The sequence below is a fragment of the Manihot esculenta genome, chromosome 11, assembly GCF_001659605.2.
Source record: "Manihot esculenta cultivar AM560-2 chromosome 11, M.esculenta_v8, whole genome shotgun sequence".
Classification (NCBI taxonomy): Eukaryota; Viridiplantae; Streptophyta; class Magnoliopsida; order Malpighiales; family Euphorbiaceae; genus Manihot; species Manihot esculenta.
In genome coordinates, this window is record NC_035171.2 from 33,067,237 (window position 1) to 33,084,440 (window position 17,204).

Sequence of the window (17,204 nt, forward strand, 5' to 3'; positions counted from 1 at the left end):
CACTGCTCCCAAAGTAGAACCATCTTCTTCGCCAGACATGCTTTTCCAACAGTGAGCATAATTTTTAAGAAATTTTGGATATCCAACTTCTTCCATCAAGCCCTAGTAAAACAACATGAATTCCTTGAGAATATCCCAAAAACATTGTTCAAGGGTACAGGTGACAGTGCCAAACCTGTAACGGTAACAGCCCCCAATACCTGTACTTTCTTGAGTTATTTTGCTTTCTAATAACATTCAACTTGCAAAATCTAGTTGTTCGTGTCAACTCCCGCTAGTTCTACACACCAATGATAAAACAGTGTAATCCAAAAGATGTCCTACATTACGACAATTGGATAAAACTGCTTAGATCCTTTGTCATCTGACCAAGACATATTGTTTCCCACTTTCCTAAATATTGATACAACACAAGATGCAGTGCTTGGCAGGGTTATCATTCAGAAATCTTTCACTACAGAATCCAACTAAAATGGTTTGCTCATGGATTGACATGAATTCAGAAGTAAAATATCCCTCATAGAAGTTGAAAATGTGGCAAATCAAATTAAAATGTCCCACTGTTAGGAGTCATCAAGGAGGATTGTTTTATCCATTGTCGAATCCACATCGGGAATAGGGGTTATGTACCGTTATAAGGGTTTTGGACACTCTTCTCCCTTGAGCTAGCTTTTGCAAGGAGTTAGGCCTGACTCACATCTAACATAATGCTCTCCATCCGATGTTAAGTCTCCTTAAGTATTTCACACTCTAGTTTATTCTTGGACGTGAGGACGTTTATTCTTGGACGTGAGGGGTGTATTAAATCCCACATCAGTTGCAATAAAAGTTATGTGCCCTTGTAAAGATCTTGGGCACTCCTCCCCTTGGGCTAGCTTTTGCGATCTAAATAAAATCCTCCTCATCCGATGTTGAGCCTCATTAAGTACTTCACGTTCCGGTTTATTTCTGGGCGTGAGGGAGGCGTGTTAACAACCATCTGATTCCTCACAAGAGGAACCACCTTATTTCTCCAGTCATTACTGCCTTTATATAAAGGTAATCATTACTGACTGTTATGTAAGGTTCATAACAGTCGTTGCTTTTTCTTTTACTTTGTTTTTAGCCGACAATCTTTTTTTTTTTTTTTTTTGCTGCATTCATGTGAAGAGCAGCAGAAGAAAGCTTTTTTGGGCTAGAAGGCTAACTTGCCTTATTAATTCAGGATGTCTTCATTTTCTTTCTAGGCATTTTGCCATTTGCTCTCAATATTCACCTCTGAAAATTTAGAATTATAAAAAGAAAGAGAGAAGAACAAGATTAAGTTTTACATGGTTTAGCTATGCAGAGCCTACATCCACAAACTCAAACCCCCAAAAGGACTGCATTTTATTCACTTGTGCTTTTTTCATTGCACATAGAACTCCATGTTTATAGTGGGGATACATAACATAGATTGAATGCTATCAATAATAAATCCCTCCTAAGATTACATAATTTTCTCATAGTCATGAGATTTCCATAAATCACTCTTAATATTCTTCATTAAGAATAAATCTCATTAATTTTCACATACCCCCTTAATGAGATTTTGCAAAAGTTGTAAATTTAATATCAAGCACTCTCGCTTCTTCTTCTTCCACCTTTTTTCTTCCAGTACGACTCTTTTTTCTTCTTTTATTACCTTTTTATTTTCTTTTGGAGTTCCTTTGTCCTTGGATTCTTCCTAAAGAGGATTGGAGGGTCTTGGACCCTAAATTTGCAAACCCAGGTTGTGTTCTTGAAAGCTTTTGGGATTTCAAACCCAAAAGGAGAAGAGAAGGAAAGAAAGATGGACACATAGGGTAGGGACTTCAGACCCTGGCTCTACTAAATTGTAGAATAGAGTCAGGATTTCAACCCTTGGCTCTAATGAAGAAGTAGAATATCATAGACTTCAAACCAGATTCTGATATCAAATGCTATCAATAATAAATCACTCCTAAGATTATGGTAATCAATCTCATGATCTTCTCACAGTCATGAGATTCTCATAAATCACTCCTAATATTGTTCACTAAGGAAAAAATTAATCTTAACGTCCACAGTGAAATGTAATCCTTCATTTTCCTACAAATTTTTGAGCTCAAGACCGTATATTATCAAATAGACAAGGTAGTTTTGAAGTGAAGTAGAGCAAAGGGTGAGCTATTGTTATTTTTTCTAAGTTCTACATATTTTTCAAATCACTTTTAGGTAAAGGCATAAATAATTAGCAAATAATATAGAGAAAGTTTTAGGGTTTAAAAATGTTTGCTAAATATAAATTTAGGCGTTCACAAGATAAGATTTGAGGAAAAAAATCACCAAATTAACTTTTGAAATTAATTTTCATAAATTAAATAGTATATTTAAAACCTAATTTTAAATGACAATCAAGATGCCATATAAATCTTCTATCATCCATTATAATATAAAACTTATTTATTATATAAATAGAGAATAAATATAACTCTTTGAGGTTTTGTGTCCACATATGTAGGCTCTCTATAGCCAACCATGTAGATCCTTCCCTTGTTATTTTCTCCCATCTTTTATGTCATTCTAAATATCTACATCATATCAATGCATCACCAACCACATGGGCCGCCAATAAGCATTTCATACCCTAGGTGTTCAATCCTAGCATCATGGGTGCGGGTAATACTTAATACCCATATTAGTTTGTGATAAGAGTAATGTACCTCTTATTAAAATGGTGATAAAGCCTATGGTTTGAGTCCCAGAGCCACTCTTCTCCCATTTCCACCTCCTTTCATTTTAGCCGAGGATTGAAGTCCCCAAACTAATTTTCTCCTCTACTCTCCTCCTCCATTTTAGCATTGGGTTTGAGTTCCAAAGCTATGCTTCTCCCATATTGTCCTTCATTTAAGCCTGGCGTTTGCATCCCATATCTTTTACTTTTCCTCTTATATTTTCCTTCTGGATTTTAGCATGGGGTCTGAGTCTTGAAACTACTTTCTCCAAAATTCCTCCTCTTCTACGTGGAATTTAAGTTTGAAAAAGAAGTTCAAAGAAAAGAAAAGAAAAGAAAAAGGAAAAAGCTAGATGATGGATAATAACTAAAGCAAAAATCTCATCAAGGGATAGTTCCAAAGTTGATGAGATTTCCCTTAGTTTATGAGATATGAATCATATGAGTACGTGAAAATCTCACAATTGATTAGCAAAATCATTGGCTTAATCAATTGACTTGATTACTACTTGTATCTTCAATTATAACTATGAAATCTTATGTGTTATTTAAATGACGCAAGTGAATAAAATCTAACGTTTTGAGGCTTTATGCCCATAGATGTAAGCTCTCCATAGGTGAACTACGTAAATTCTTCTCATGTTATTTTCTCCATATTTTCTATCATTCTGAATTTCTTCATCATAAAACATTTAACATGGTATAATATGGATGAAAGATTGAGCACACCTAGGGAACAGATAAACACAACTACAGAGTTGTGACAAGAAGCCATCGAACATTAAAACCACATTAAAATTAGAGTTTCCACTATCATAAAATTTCCCAAGGTAATAATTAGTCATGCTCTAACATTAAACCCTTTCAAAAACTTGTGACCAAGATGTGATCAATGTGAAGTCTATAGTGCACAAGAGCTGACACACCAAAATGGGTTAATTAACAAAGGAAGACTACAAGCTTATGCAAATGGCGAAAACTTACACTCGCTGCCCAAAGTATCTCCATGATGTTTTCTTCAACTTCCCGCGAACATCTGACAAGACAGATTCTTGTGCATAGTGCCACCATCGTAACTGCCAACCATTATGCTTTCTAGCTAAGGAATGGCCCCATGGACGGTAACGTCCATACCTGCATCATGAAGTGACAAATCGAATTAAGCATTCCTTTGAGCTTTAGATACCACCAACATAGACAGTGCAATTTCAATTAAAATAAAATCTTTGACCTAGAAACAAAGAAATTAAATATAGGCAATCAATCAGTCTATTTGACTAAACAATTTAATAAGACATTAATCACAAAGAAAATGTTCAAGAATTGAATGAGCACTTTTGTTTATGTCTTTAGGACAAGGGAGATTTCTGAAGTTATGAGTATTATAGAGGTATTGAACTCATGGAGCGAAGTTTGTGCAAAATCACAGTTCTGTTGGATGACCTTTACACAAAAAATCTGACATTTTTGTTAACTTTTGATACTTGACCTTTATAAAAGTGCAACTGTTTAACCCCTATGCTCGGATGTGACTTGCACGCGTTCTAAATTTTCAAGGGTTGTAATAGTTATATTTTATAAAATTCGAGGTTAAATAGATACAATTTGTCAGATGTTAACAACGAAAGTCCATCTTTCACAAAAGTGGATTACTAAACAAATTATTTGAGGTAAAAGAGAAGTTCTAATGATTTTTTACTGATCTAAAAATTGATTATGGATAAGTTATAAAAGATGTTTATGGTGGATTACAAAGGTAAATTCCATTATAGTTACCCACAACAAAGATCAACTGTAACATCTAAAAATTCATTATGGATAAGTTCTAAAAGATGTTTTATAGTGGATTACAAAGGTAATTCCATTATAGTTGCCCACAACAAAGATCAACTTTAACATCTCATAGATGAATTCAAGGAAAATGAATTTTAGGAATTATTTTGACCTGATTTTTCTTCTTAATATTAAGAAATTTATGTTTCAATTACCTTGGAAATTTAATTAGATGGCAGTATTTTGATTATTTATGAAACCTATTGTCTAGAATTTCTTCGAGTTGGTTTAACGTTTCCTTATTTTGGGATTCCTAATCCTAGTAATTGTAGAACCCATGTCTGTCTAGATATTTTGGTAGAGATTATTTTTGTGATATTGACAATTGATTTTGAGAATTACTTTTCATAATGTTCTTCTTGGTTCTACTTCTACTTTACTTATCTTTTGCTTTATAATGGATGTTAAATATATGAGAAAAGATATTTCCTTCCACGTGCTTTTTGTGGCTAATCAATGTTGACTATGACGAAAGATGCCACAAAAAAAGCAAGGAGCAATGAGAATGCTTTGCAATAATACAAAAAAAGGCACATATAACCTGTGTTACTCAGACTAGGGTAGGAGTGTCAGAAAAGGGTACATATCCTTGTGTCTGACTTGTCAACTTTATAAATTAAAAATAGAAAAAATTACTATCAAGTCCCTGAATTTTTATGAAATTAACTAGTTTGTCCTATTTCAAAATCACACAATAAAATCCAACTCTTTAGTCCTTCTATTAAAAAACTATCTGTTATCTTCAATTATTTGTACTGTTTAGTTTCTATAGTTTTAATTATACATATTTCTTGGTGCTTATAATTTTAAATATTCATACTATTTAGTCTCTGACCAAAGCTAAAATAATGATTTTTTTGACAGAAGAACTAAAGAGTTTGATTTTTACAAAATATCGAGATATTTAATAAAATTTATAGTAATTCTCCCTAAAAAATATGGAGAAATGCATCTAAATTCTGACATAGGTGTTTGGATATGTTATGATATGTAAAATAAAATAGAATAAAATATATAAAAGTATATATATAGATCATCAAATACAATCAAATACAAAATACAACCAAATAACTATTTTCTATCTAAGAAAAAAACCATGTTTTGTCATCCATGCACTCCATCTCGAGAGTAAAGAGTTTCTATTAACTATAACATTCATATGTAGAGATCTCTATAACTCAAGTGTCCAATTGCATGAATAAGGGTCAGACATATATTCCACGTCGCATCCCATGCAGTGCCGACATAGGTACAACATGGCAAAATGAAGGTTTGGCATATCAAAGCATATAACCAATGAATGTTGTTAAATTAGGAGAAAAGGTCTAAGCACAATAGACTAATCCCATTTTCGATATGGGTTATACAACTAAGTTACTTTATACATCAAAAGACTAGTCAATTCAACGTTGCAACCCAATCACCCAATTTGGGCTCAATAGATAACCTTATGGGTGGCTAAAACCCATAAATCAATAGTGGTTTTGATATCATATTAAACTTGGAAAAAGTGTTGAGATGTAAGTGATTAAGTTGTTTTACACTTTGAAATGATGAGTCAATTAAATGTTGCAACCTAATCACTTACATTTTACTCTTCCATTTCATAAACTTCCAATGTGGGATTCCTGGAACTCCCTCCAAGTGTAACCATCACATGGTCATCACTTCACAATTAGTATTAACTCAATATAGGCTCAACTGTACAACCTTAAGGTAGTTGAAACTCACAACTCGATCAAGGCTTTGCCACCAAGTTAAATTTAAAGAGAGTATTGAGCATTACAAATTAATTAATTTTTAACATAGGCTCATATATATATATTATTAGGTTGCTTTAAACATCAAAATGACTGGCCAATTTAATGTTACAACCTAATCATTTATGTTTTCTCCTTTCATTTCATAGATTTCTAAGGTGGGAATCCAACAAATGCATTTGTAAATATGGACAAAGCAAAAAATGGGGAATTGAGGTGGCCATATCCCTCGCAGCCTGATTTAACCATTGACATGGAAGATTGGGCACTTGCGAGAGGCAAGGGCAAAAAAGATGAGGTAAATTAATGACATGGTTGAATTGGTCAAGAAGTATTTATCATATTATATATGTATCCAAGGATATGTCTTCCTTAATTTAAGGATTTAAATCTTGGTAGTTTTTCATTATAAATAAGTAGCATGTATTATGTTAAAAGACAGAAATTGAGTGAAGATGTAGCCATTTATGGTTTTGCATTCCTCTATCTTTTCTCCTTTATTTTTTCTTCCAAAACTGAACATGGCATCAGAGCCATCTAAATTTCTGCGTCTCATTCTTATGCTTCACTTCATAGTTTCAAAGTTAATTTCGAACTTTGAAGTCCCAGCTTACTGTCCCTTTCTTCTGGCAACATATTCTTAGGAATTCTTTAGGTATTATGTGTTTCAGCTATCATGTTTTTGGTGTTTCATACGAAAGAATTTCTTAACGTCCTATAAATATTTTTAGAATGGCTAAGTTTATTTCTTCTCGATCACAGTAGGCTTGGGCTTGTGTTTCAAGACAGTGATCTCCTTTCCCCTCAAAGATCTAGGTACTCCTCTCCTTCTTCATACCTTCCAGAGCATGGGTTGAAGTCCCTGCTCTTCTTCTCCATTAGAAGTTGAGGGTTGAAGTCCCTACTCTGTTTCTTTTTCTTCCAAAAGCTATAGCTTTGAGTCTCAAAAGCTATCCTCCTTAGGGATTTGAGTCCCTAAACTCTGCATTTTCCCCCTAAATTTCAATTCTAATGTTCTTTTGCCCCAGCTTTTAGCGAGGAGAAGGGAGCCTAGCCAAGTTTCCTGCTGCCTCTTGAAGGTGTTGGTAAACCTGCTTCGCTGCTGGACCACTTACAGTGCTCCAAGGATAATTTTTGGTCACTTTTGTACTGTGCTTTACTGTTTGTGTTACTTCTGGGTTGATGTTTGGATTGAACAAGAATCTCATCAAGGGGGATTGTTAGAATTGATGAGACTCTCTGTAAATTAAGGAAAATATTACTTCTTAATAGGAATTATTGTTTCTTAATTCAAGGATGTCTTCCTTAATTTAAGGATTTAAAATCTTGGTAGTTTTTCATTATAAATAAGCAATATGTATTATGTAAAAAGATAGAAATTAAGTAAAGATGCAGCCATTTATGGTTTTTCCTTCTGCTCTCTTTTCTCCTATATTTATTTCTTCTGAAAAAATGACTTAACAATATCTTATGAAAATGTTGTTGCCGCTGAAAAGATTGGAAATGAACCAAGTAGAGTTGAGCAGACTTGTTTGAGATTGAAATAGCTTAAATCTATTAAAAGTTAGTTTAAGAAAATGCAACATAGATCTGTCAAATGAGAAAGAGACTCGTGTCAGACCAAAAAAAAAAATTCAAAGTTCCAAAGCAAGTGAACTCACCAGAGTATTAGATCTAGATGATACGAATTACAAAGGTAAACAAGATAAAAAGATTTTTTTTTGAAGAAAAAAGTGAAAAGACAAATAGTAAATCATTATAAATGGACTAAATCAGGCAAAATAAAAACCTAAAAACAGTGAGGAAATGCATACTTACTTTTCCCTTAATCGGCTAATGGTTATGCAATCAGATAGAATCAGTATTTGTTGCAACTGAACCTCATTTAATGAAATGACCTATAAAAAAATTTAAGAATAAGCCAACAAAGGAAGTGAAATAAATGAGAGAGGTCTTCAAATAATTGAACCAACCAGGCCCGTTATCTCTGCGTTGATAGAATATTGTGCCAAATCACTATCAAGCCTTCCTGCTCTGTTAACCTACATGAAAAAGCCAAAACGTGCATCCTTGAACTCATTATCACTCTCCAAGATAGAACTCTTGTTTTGTGATAACTAACATGCAAAAGTTTTCAAAAGAAAAAACAAACTCTCAAAACACAAAGACAATTAACTTGGGATGTAGGTTTGAGCCTTGTGCATAGCTATTGCAGAGATGAGTAAAATGTAAGCATACCCAACTCAATTAAACAAAGCCTTAATCTCAAACTAGTTCTGGTTGCAATCTGCAGATATATATGCATAGACAAATGACTATAAACATAAACAGTCAAATGAAAGAATATTCAAACGGTTAGATGATCATACTCTGACAACTAACAATACCACAATTATTCAAGGCAGCCCAAGGTACAAGCATGCACCTGAGGGAGGTAAGGCATAAGAGAAAAAAAAATTAGAAAAGAAACAAAGTGGAAAAGGCTTAGATCAAAAACATATTCTCGCAGTTCTACTTGTTGAATCCCAGGTTTGGGATAGGGGAATGTGCCCCTTATAAGGGGCTTAGGCACTCCTCCCTCTTGAGCTATTCCAAGGGGCTTAGACACAGTATCAAAACCTCCCATCTGATACACTATTAAATAACAACTTTAAATTAAAAGCTATTAGACAAAATCGTTTACAGTAATTCACATTCACATTATAAGGTTTAAATCTTAGACGGTAAATCCAAATCTTTTCAATTTGCCACAATTATAGCCAAGAGTACTAAATTGAATTTGTATAAATTAACAGTAAATTATAATATAATCCCTAAAATTCTATTTGAATAATAAAATAGGCTTTAAATATATATTTTTATTATAACAATGTCATTTTTTATATAATATCGTAGATATTAATAAAAACTTAAAATATGAAAAAAAAAACTTTACAATTTAAAACATATAATATTTTATTTTATTTAGAATATTATTAATAGGAAGTAAAGTTTTCCAAATATAAAAAATATACGCATAACTTATAATATTGAGTATAAACATTCAGTATTGAGTATAAACATTCAGTGAAATACTTTAATATATATTATTTATATGTGATGTTTTATATAGTAGAAATTTATTAGTAATAATTATTTATTTAATATAATATATTTAAAATCATTTAAAATAAATATAAAATATATTTAATTTCAATATAAAATTTAAATTAAAGGATTATAAATTTTATTAATAATATAAAACTTTAAGGACTATATTGTAATTTATCATTAGCTTTTTCAGATTCAATTTAGTTCTCTTGCTATAATTGTGGCAAATTAAAAGGGTTTAGTTTTACCATCTAAAATTTAAGGTAATTGATGCAAATTAGATTATTGGGCAGATTCTCATATAAAATTGTAGCAACAATTCACAGAAGAAGAAAAGAAAGAAAAAACTAACAGATAAAAGTATCCAGAAAAAGATAGGCATCTGAGCTGCATATAGGCGAAAATAAAATATAAAAAACAGAAAGTGAACTCACGACAACCAAATGTTAAGAATGAGTGGATCTCATTACAAAATCAAAGGAGTAAGGAAAAAAATTGAGGGCAGAGAGGAAAAGGATGTTTAGAGTTTAACCAAATATAAACAACAGAAAGTTGGCTCATCATATAGGAAAGTTGGCTCAAAAAGACCAAAAGTTAAGCATTAAAAGGAGCATGCAGATCCCAAAACACATAACTTCTCCAGTAGGCAAATGCATTTAATATTTCAATTTCATTCCAAAAGAAAGAGTTTGATTTTCTGAGGAATAAAATAAAGAGATAAAACTGATTTCTCTTCAAAATTCTAGAAGATTGCAGAGGCATGTGCCTTATTAAGGTCACCTGCCTCTCCATGATTAAGGAACTAGGGGCTGTACTCCCTTTGCACCTTGGACCTCAAGTGCGCCCTTTGACAATTATGACAACTACGCTGAGATATAAAACAAATTTATTATTCATAATACACTTATCATACCACAAGTGATGCTGTTACATCAAATGGCTGCAATAAATGGTCAAATGTACTGCCTTCAGACCTTTCATATCTGGAATCAGCAGTGTCATCCACACTTTCTGAGTCTACAGCTCCTTCGCACGAGGCACAATAAATTTCCAGACCTTCTAGATCTGCTGTTTTGTTTACTTGGCCCCTTACCACCTTACCACCTGATGATCTGCCGGCACAGACACCATAATGCTCAAACAATGAAAATGTAATTAGAAAGAAGGCATTTTTTATGGTTTTTTTTGGTTTTTTTTTTTTTGGGGGGGGGGGGGGGGGGGGAGTACCAAAACGAAAACTGCAGGCAAGTATGCTCTTATGCCAGCTGCAAAGTCTCAGTTATAATTATAAACCTAAAATGCAAGCACCTGCTTCCTGTAACAGCACAGTAACTTGAGTATGGTTTGACATTCTTAGGCCCTTGCAGACAGTGGACCAAGCAAAAGTCACACAAACAGTGAAGTAATAGACAAGGATGCATAGAGCATTTACTAAATGTGAGAAATAGTATTTTTCTGTATTTACAAAATTATTACTGTATACTAAAGCAGGGAACTAAGAACAGTGAAAAAAGATCCTTTTGCCATCCCATTTTAAGCCGATTTTTATATTTTGCATTTTTTTATTTTAAGTGGAAAAACTATTGTACACACCTACACATCAGTGCAAATCGTAATGAGTGACTCCACTCCATGTCCACATCCTAAATGAATTAGGATGAAATTTGTGAATAAATAAATTAATTTATTATGAAAATTTGATAAATAATGTGCCTATTCATAATAATGAATAACATTTTATAAATATTATCAATTTTCTTACCTTAATATTATTTATTTATCTATGAATATCTTTTTCTTTCCTTTTAAATTATAAATTAACCTTTTCAAGTGAAAAATGTTAGCAATAGGAATTAAGAAATATCATGAGATCGCATTGCAATAGCTTTTCAATGTGTTCTATAATCACAGAAAAATTAAAAATTTTAATTTTAATAATTTTTATTTAAAAAATAATTTTAAAATAAAAAATAAAAATGATATGGATAAAAGTAATATATCAATCTATACATGTTAATAACTTTTCATGTAAATATTTAATTAAGTATTAAATTTTCAATGCCATTATTTTAATTTACTACAACATGAAAATATCTATTTTTTTAGTTTGTGAAATTAACATTACTAAATTTTGAGATAAATATTTAAATAATTTATCTTAATTATGTTTTAATAAAAATGAAATCCTTCTAGAAGTAAATTGGTTTTCAAATTAAATATCTTTAAGATTTCTAATCTGAATGAAATTGAAATTTTTATTCTTAAATACTTTTCTTTTTGATGCAAAGAAAATGTCTCAAATATTTGAATTAAAAGAATCACCTGATTAGTTTTTAAAGGATATTTAAAAATAGAACACGATATAGCATAATGGCATTCTATTAAAGTAAAAACCTGTTATATGATAGATGTTCAAAAATGACTTATTATAAGGGTTTTTATATAAAATTAAAATTCTCTCAATTTTCACTCTCATGTGTGAATGTGGATTATCTTTGTGAGCTTCACGATACATCAGGTGGTACAAAAGTAGGGTAAATCACCCATATCAAGAAGGGGACCTTGGTACAAGTGATGGCAATGGTGATTGGGGAACTAGAGCAATAAACCATAAGAAGTGCACAAAACAGCAGCTGGAAAGGACTTCAATACGCCCAAGGGCTTGCCTAACACTCTATAACAGCCCAAGGCAGGAAGACCCTATCAATTCCTCCGTCCAACACATCCTACGGCGATCTAGTGCCCTAGAGTGTGTGCCACCATGCCTGGGTCAACTATGGAAGTTGGGTTTAAAAGCACCAAAACACTTAATTATATCTCCAAGTTGGTCCCAGACAATCGTAAAATAGTTCAATCTATTCTAGGTATTAGGAGGGTATTTAGCCTCCAAATCAGATTGCTTTATGCTTTCTTATTCAATTAGGATTAGTTATTTAAGTTTCCTGTTTTAATTAGTATTTAGTTTTCCTATTTCGTTTAGATCCTTATATTTCTATTTTAGTTTATGTAAAGTTCTTAAACAGTTGTTCTATATTCCCAGTAAGACTAGGAAATTAAAACTCTATAAATAGGCCTTAAACCTATATAACTTCGGGTTTAGAAATTCAATATTTCATTGAATAAATACCAGCAAAGAGATTCTCTCAATTTTCACTCTTATGTATGTATGTTGAGTCATTTTCGTGAGTTTCACACTGCATCATTAAGTGCAAAACCTTTAAACTCAATTACCTACTCTGTCAAAGAAAACCTCATTACAACTGCTAATTATTGAAAAAAAAAACACAAAAGGAAAATCAAAATTGAAAAAAAAAAGAACTACATGTTAATTAAGGAGTATCATTAAGAAAAATTACCCAACCAAATTTTGCTTTATCGCTAAGCTGGAAAATTTCAAACCAAAGAGAACCTGAGACTGCAAACATATGCAGGTGAAATTAATTAAAATACAGTTCAAGTGGATAATATACAAAATCATACAATATATGTAAAACTAACCACTCTGACATCAAGCTTAAAAAATTAATGACATCAATCTTTGATGATGTGACTTGTTGCAAGTAAATGAATAAAGCCAGGTTTGTCTCAGAAGTAATAGAATAAAGGTTGAAAAAGGCTATTGAAATGTATTGTAGCCTGTGCTTCCATAATAGATCAACAACCAGGCCAAAAATTTAAAAGATAAAATGATTGGCATTATCACTTTGTCAACCTAATAAAATGAAGTCTGACAAGAGATTTCAAGTTTTGCCATTGCTACATGCAATGGAGGCAATGAGATCAATATTCAGCACAATGCATCAAAAGTTTTGAAACCAGATCATTTGAAAACTTGGTCGTGAGTTTTCTCCAACAATGGAATGGAGAAAAATTCAGCCAGTTTGATGCAACACTTACACTATTAGAAGTATTAAAGTAAATAAATTGGCATCACAATATTGCATAACATCAGGAATGATCACTTTTGTCAGAAAATACATACAGCAGACATTGAGGATAAAATGAGAGAGCCAATTAAGATCATTTGGTCATGTCCAGTGTAGAGCATTAAACGTCCTAATTTTGATAAGTGAGAAAGAAAAGAAGAAGATCTAAATGACATAGAGGGAAGTAGTACCAAAATATTTATAATTTTTTAATATTGTTGCAGAATTGCTTTCAAATAGAGCTGAATGGCCAAAAAAAAAAAAATCCATGTAGCTGACCCCAACTAATTTGTGATTATTATGTCTTGCACAAGCATTTGGCATGTGTTATACTCGAGCAAACCTTGGATCCAACTACCAAGAGATACCATGAAACACACAATTTGTGTCTTAATTTTGAGCATGGCAAGACTCGCTGAAGACATATTTCTCCATTCATCTTAGCTTATTTGGATTTTGTCATCAACCTTGATAGCATAGAGAGAAATAAATTTCTTAGTCCCTCTTCTACCATTTAGGCTTCAGAAGCAAATAAATCCCTTCTACCTTTCACACTTATTTCGCCACAAGGTATCAAAACAATGAGAAGTCAATGTTATTAGAAAAGCAAAAATACCTTTCACATGGTTACCTTTCTACGATCATTATGCTTTTTTGAACAATAATTCAGATCGTCCAGTATGTTTAACTTATTATATGTTACTTTTTTTACAAATTATAAAAACCAAATTACCCAGCCGTGTTGGGATTGTGGTTCAAATTGCAAGTTGCAAGAGCTCAAACTTTATAAAAACTTGAGAGTTTAAATTGTGTTAATCGAGTTCTTCAAATAACAAAGCTAACATGATTTTGTAATAAAATTGAATGATTCTAATATACTATTTTACATGCTCAAGAATTTATAAATTGCAGAATCAACGTTCTATGCTTGTTCTTGCACACTTACACTTACTTGGCGTCCAGTCTTCTAGTTTCAACTTTGAGCCCATAAATAGGGCCACAAGGAACCCCATGTCATTTAGTTTTAAGTTGAGATTTTTTTAGATTTTGTTCTCTCTCCACTTTGGTGGATTCTTGGGAATGTGAGAGTAGCTGTATTCTTGAAGTGGCCTAACAAGATGGTTATTCAGCTGTTCTACAGGATTGCCCATACCGTGCTTGTAGCCTTGCCATTATTGAATTCTACTTATATGTTCGTGGCTCTATCGGTATACCTAAAATCCATCATGCACCTTGGTTCTTTATATAACCATTAGTTCCAAAACACCTTATTTAAGTATAAGTTCCCCATTACAAGACATCTATTGGATATATATGTACCAGTTTCATCAAGCCTAATGCCTAGGAATTATAGGGATGAAGCTAAAGAGTATTTTTCTTCTTCCCATTCTTTTTGATTCCTACTCTTTTCACCAACTTTTTGCGGCATGCCCAAGGTGTGGTGGAGGGGGATAAGTGTTTGGGGAATGTCAAGGGATTTGCAACAATCTCTAAATCTGTTTACTCTCCTTATTAGTATTTGTCAACCCAAAAAACATAATCAATGTAGTAAGTAATAAGTAGACAACTGCCTTCCTATTATTTGAGGTTCATTAAATTGAAAAATGGAAATCCTGGAGATCGAATTAACTCATCCAAAGTATAAATATGAAATGACTGTAAATCGTTAAATAATAAGATAATAAAGGTGAGAAAAGCTACTGTAGCATTCAGTAATCCATGTTTAAACCATGAACATGCTTATGAGAAGATTTGACTGGCAAATGTTTAAACCACGAAGCACTTAATTAAATAGCAAATGGACAGAAAAAACTCCGTATAAATAAATGTTCAATATATGGAAGCAGGTGTGTAAGTAGCAAATTTAAGATATAAACAACATAAGAAACAGCTATATGAAATCACCAACACAAGCTGCAGGGAAGAAACAATATGTACAGTGTGGCAGTAAGATATACCGAGTCAAGTCGAATTTCACTGTACTGGATGTGGAAATTTCTAATTGACAACTGTATACTGTCAAGAACCTGTAAGCAAAACATGAAGCACGGTTGACTTATAAGAACAACATAATTACAAGTGCATCTCGAAAGAAATGGTATAAAGTTTGGAGAAACAAAAAATTCAAACAGAATCTATAACTACTCCTGCAAACACAAGTAACATGAAAATTTAAAAAAAAAAATATACAGTGACAGCAATAATGTGACCTTCTCTGTAATGTATGAGATAAATGACTTCCCAGTTTGATTATCTGCAAGGAATATTAAAAAAAAAGACGACCTCAATCAAATTATTGATATTATCAACTATAGAACTCCAGTAAAATATGAAACAATTGAACATTTATTAAATACACAAAAGAGTTGAAAAGAAAGTGCAATGATCAGAATGAGATGTTAAGGTAGATCGATGATCTTTCACCAACCCTTCTCTCAACTTTTTAATGGTTTAGATCGTTCACCGATCTCAGGAGAATTTGAGCAATGGAGATATTTTCCACTCATACAAGTGACAACTACGTGATTGATTAAAATGAAAAGCACATATTTTCAACTAGCATACCACATACTCGTCTTGACAGTTTTGCAAGTTCTGCTGCAGCAAGCTTAGCCTTTTTGCCAGCAAATTCTCTTCTTTCAACAGCCTCCACACTCCACTACCACAACAAACACAGGAAGCAATTTGTAGTGAAAATGCACATAAATACAAGACCATGATAAGTTTTCTTTCTTTTTCACTTTTCTTTCAGAAATGAGGCTTCTAATTCTCATTGAAAATATATCTGAAATTGGTAAGCACCTCATGGTCATCCCGCTGGGAAGCACATATGAAAACATCTTCTAAAGCAATAATGATGGGGTGATCCCAACCTAGCTTTTTCCACGAAATTTTGATGCTTAGCTTCCCTACCCTACCTATTAAAAGAAAAAACAAATTCAGGGGTTTCTAAAGAGAAGAAATAAGGATTTCCGCATATTGAATAAATCAAACTCATATGTTATATACCTCGCTTTATAGCAAATGGCAACTGAAGATAATCAAAGGCTTCAGGAATGAGTTCTACATTCTCCAAGAGTACTTCTTCTACAAAAACCAGATTTTGTAAAACCAACAGGGATAAACGAGTTAGTTAACTATAGCAGAGACCATCTAAGAGATAAGAACACCTAATTTACACATAACATATAACCACAGGGAGATTACATGCCCATATGTGAGTTTGGACTATCTTTAGAATAGAGGGGAGCAAGAAAAACATATTACCATTCCAAAGACTGAGCTTGAGGTGGTCTTTTTGGATATTTTTCACATAACGACCGAGATAACCCACTAGCACCCGATGAAGCAGTCCTTCAAACATTCTATTCTCCTTCCTTTTTCTCCAGTCTTTTTATAGAATATTAATTAAAAACCTTCGATCACGGCGGCGACGTTGAAGGAACCATGGCGACGTCGAGGTGAGAAGTGGAACAAGGCGATAGCTTAAGACATGGGGTTCAGACTTCCAAGGAGAAGCGACTCTGGAATCGGAAGGCAAGAAAGCCTGCTACACTTCTTGGACTTCTCCTGAGCAGGCTGGGCCTTTCAACTTTCGATGGGGTTGAGACATGTATATATTCGGGTCAAACGGGTTATGGGCCTTTAGGTTGTGTGGATTTATAAATAGTTAGTTCAGGATTAAGACAGGCGCAAAAATAGATCTAAAAATTTTGTGGATTTATAAATAGTTGGTTCAGGATTAATCATTTTGGACAGGCGCAAAAATAGATCTAAAAATTTTGTGGATTTATAAATAGTTAGTTCAGGATTAATCATTTTGGACAGACCGGAAAATAATCTGCAATAATTAAAGCTTAGCCCCATGTCCTAAATCACTAA

The 17,204-nt window shown here is 32.8% G+C and overlaps 1 protein-coding gene across 4 annotated transcripts in view; it reads right to left on the minus strand.

Annotated features, from left to right (window-relative positions):
* Positions 1 to 16,892, minus strand: part of LOC110625875 — a 52,784-nt gene extending 35,892 nt beyond the window's left edge. For 2 of the 4 annotated variants that reach the window (XM_043962060.1, XM_021771560.2), the window contains exons 1-11: positions 16,590 to 16,886; positions 16,332 to 16,409; positions 16,125 to 16,240; positions 15,888 to 15,981; positions 15,533 to 15,576; positions 15,281 to 15,349; positions 12,753 to 12,811; positions 10,310 to 10,508; positions 8,280 to 8,348; positions 8,125 to 8,204; positions 3,698 to 3,847 (exon numbers count right to left, since the gene is read on the minus strand). In XM_043962060.1, the coding sequence (XP_043817995.1) occupies positions 3,698 to 3,847; positions 8,125 to 8,204; positions 8,280 to 8,348; positions 10,310 to 10,508; positions 12,753 to 12,811; positions 15,281 to 15,349; positions 15,533 to 15,576; positions 15,888 to 15,981; positions 16,125 to 16,240; positions 16,332 to 16,409; positions 16,590 to 16,686 (1,055 nt within the window). In that variant the 5' untranslated portion in view covers positions 16,687 to 16,886. Of the gene's footprint in view, positions 1 to 3,697; positions 3,848 to 8,124; positions 8,205 to 8,279; positions 8,349 to 10,309; positions 10,509 to 12,752; positions 12,812 to 15,280; positions 15,350 to 15,532; positions 15,577 to 15,887; positions 15,982 to 16,124; positions 16,241 to 16,331; positions 16,410 to 16,589 lie in introns of all 4 variants that reach the window. The other 2 variants (XM_021771561.2, XM_021771562.2) reach the window with 2 other exon arrangements.
* Positions 16,893 to 17,204: the final 312 nt, after the last annotated feature.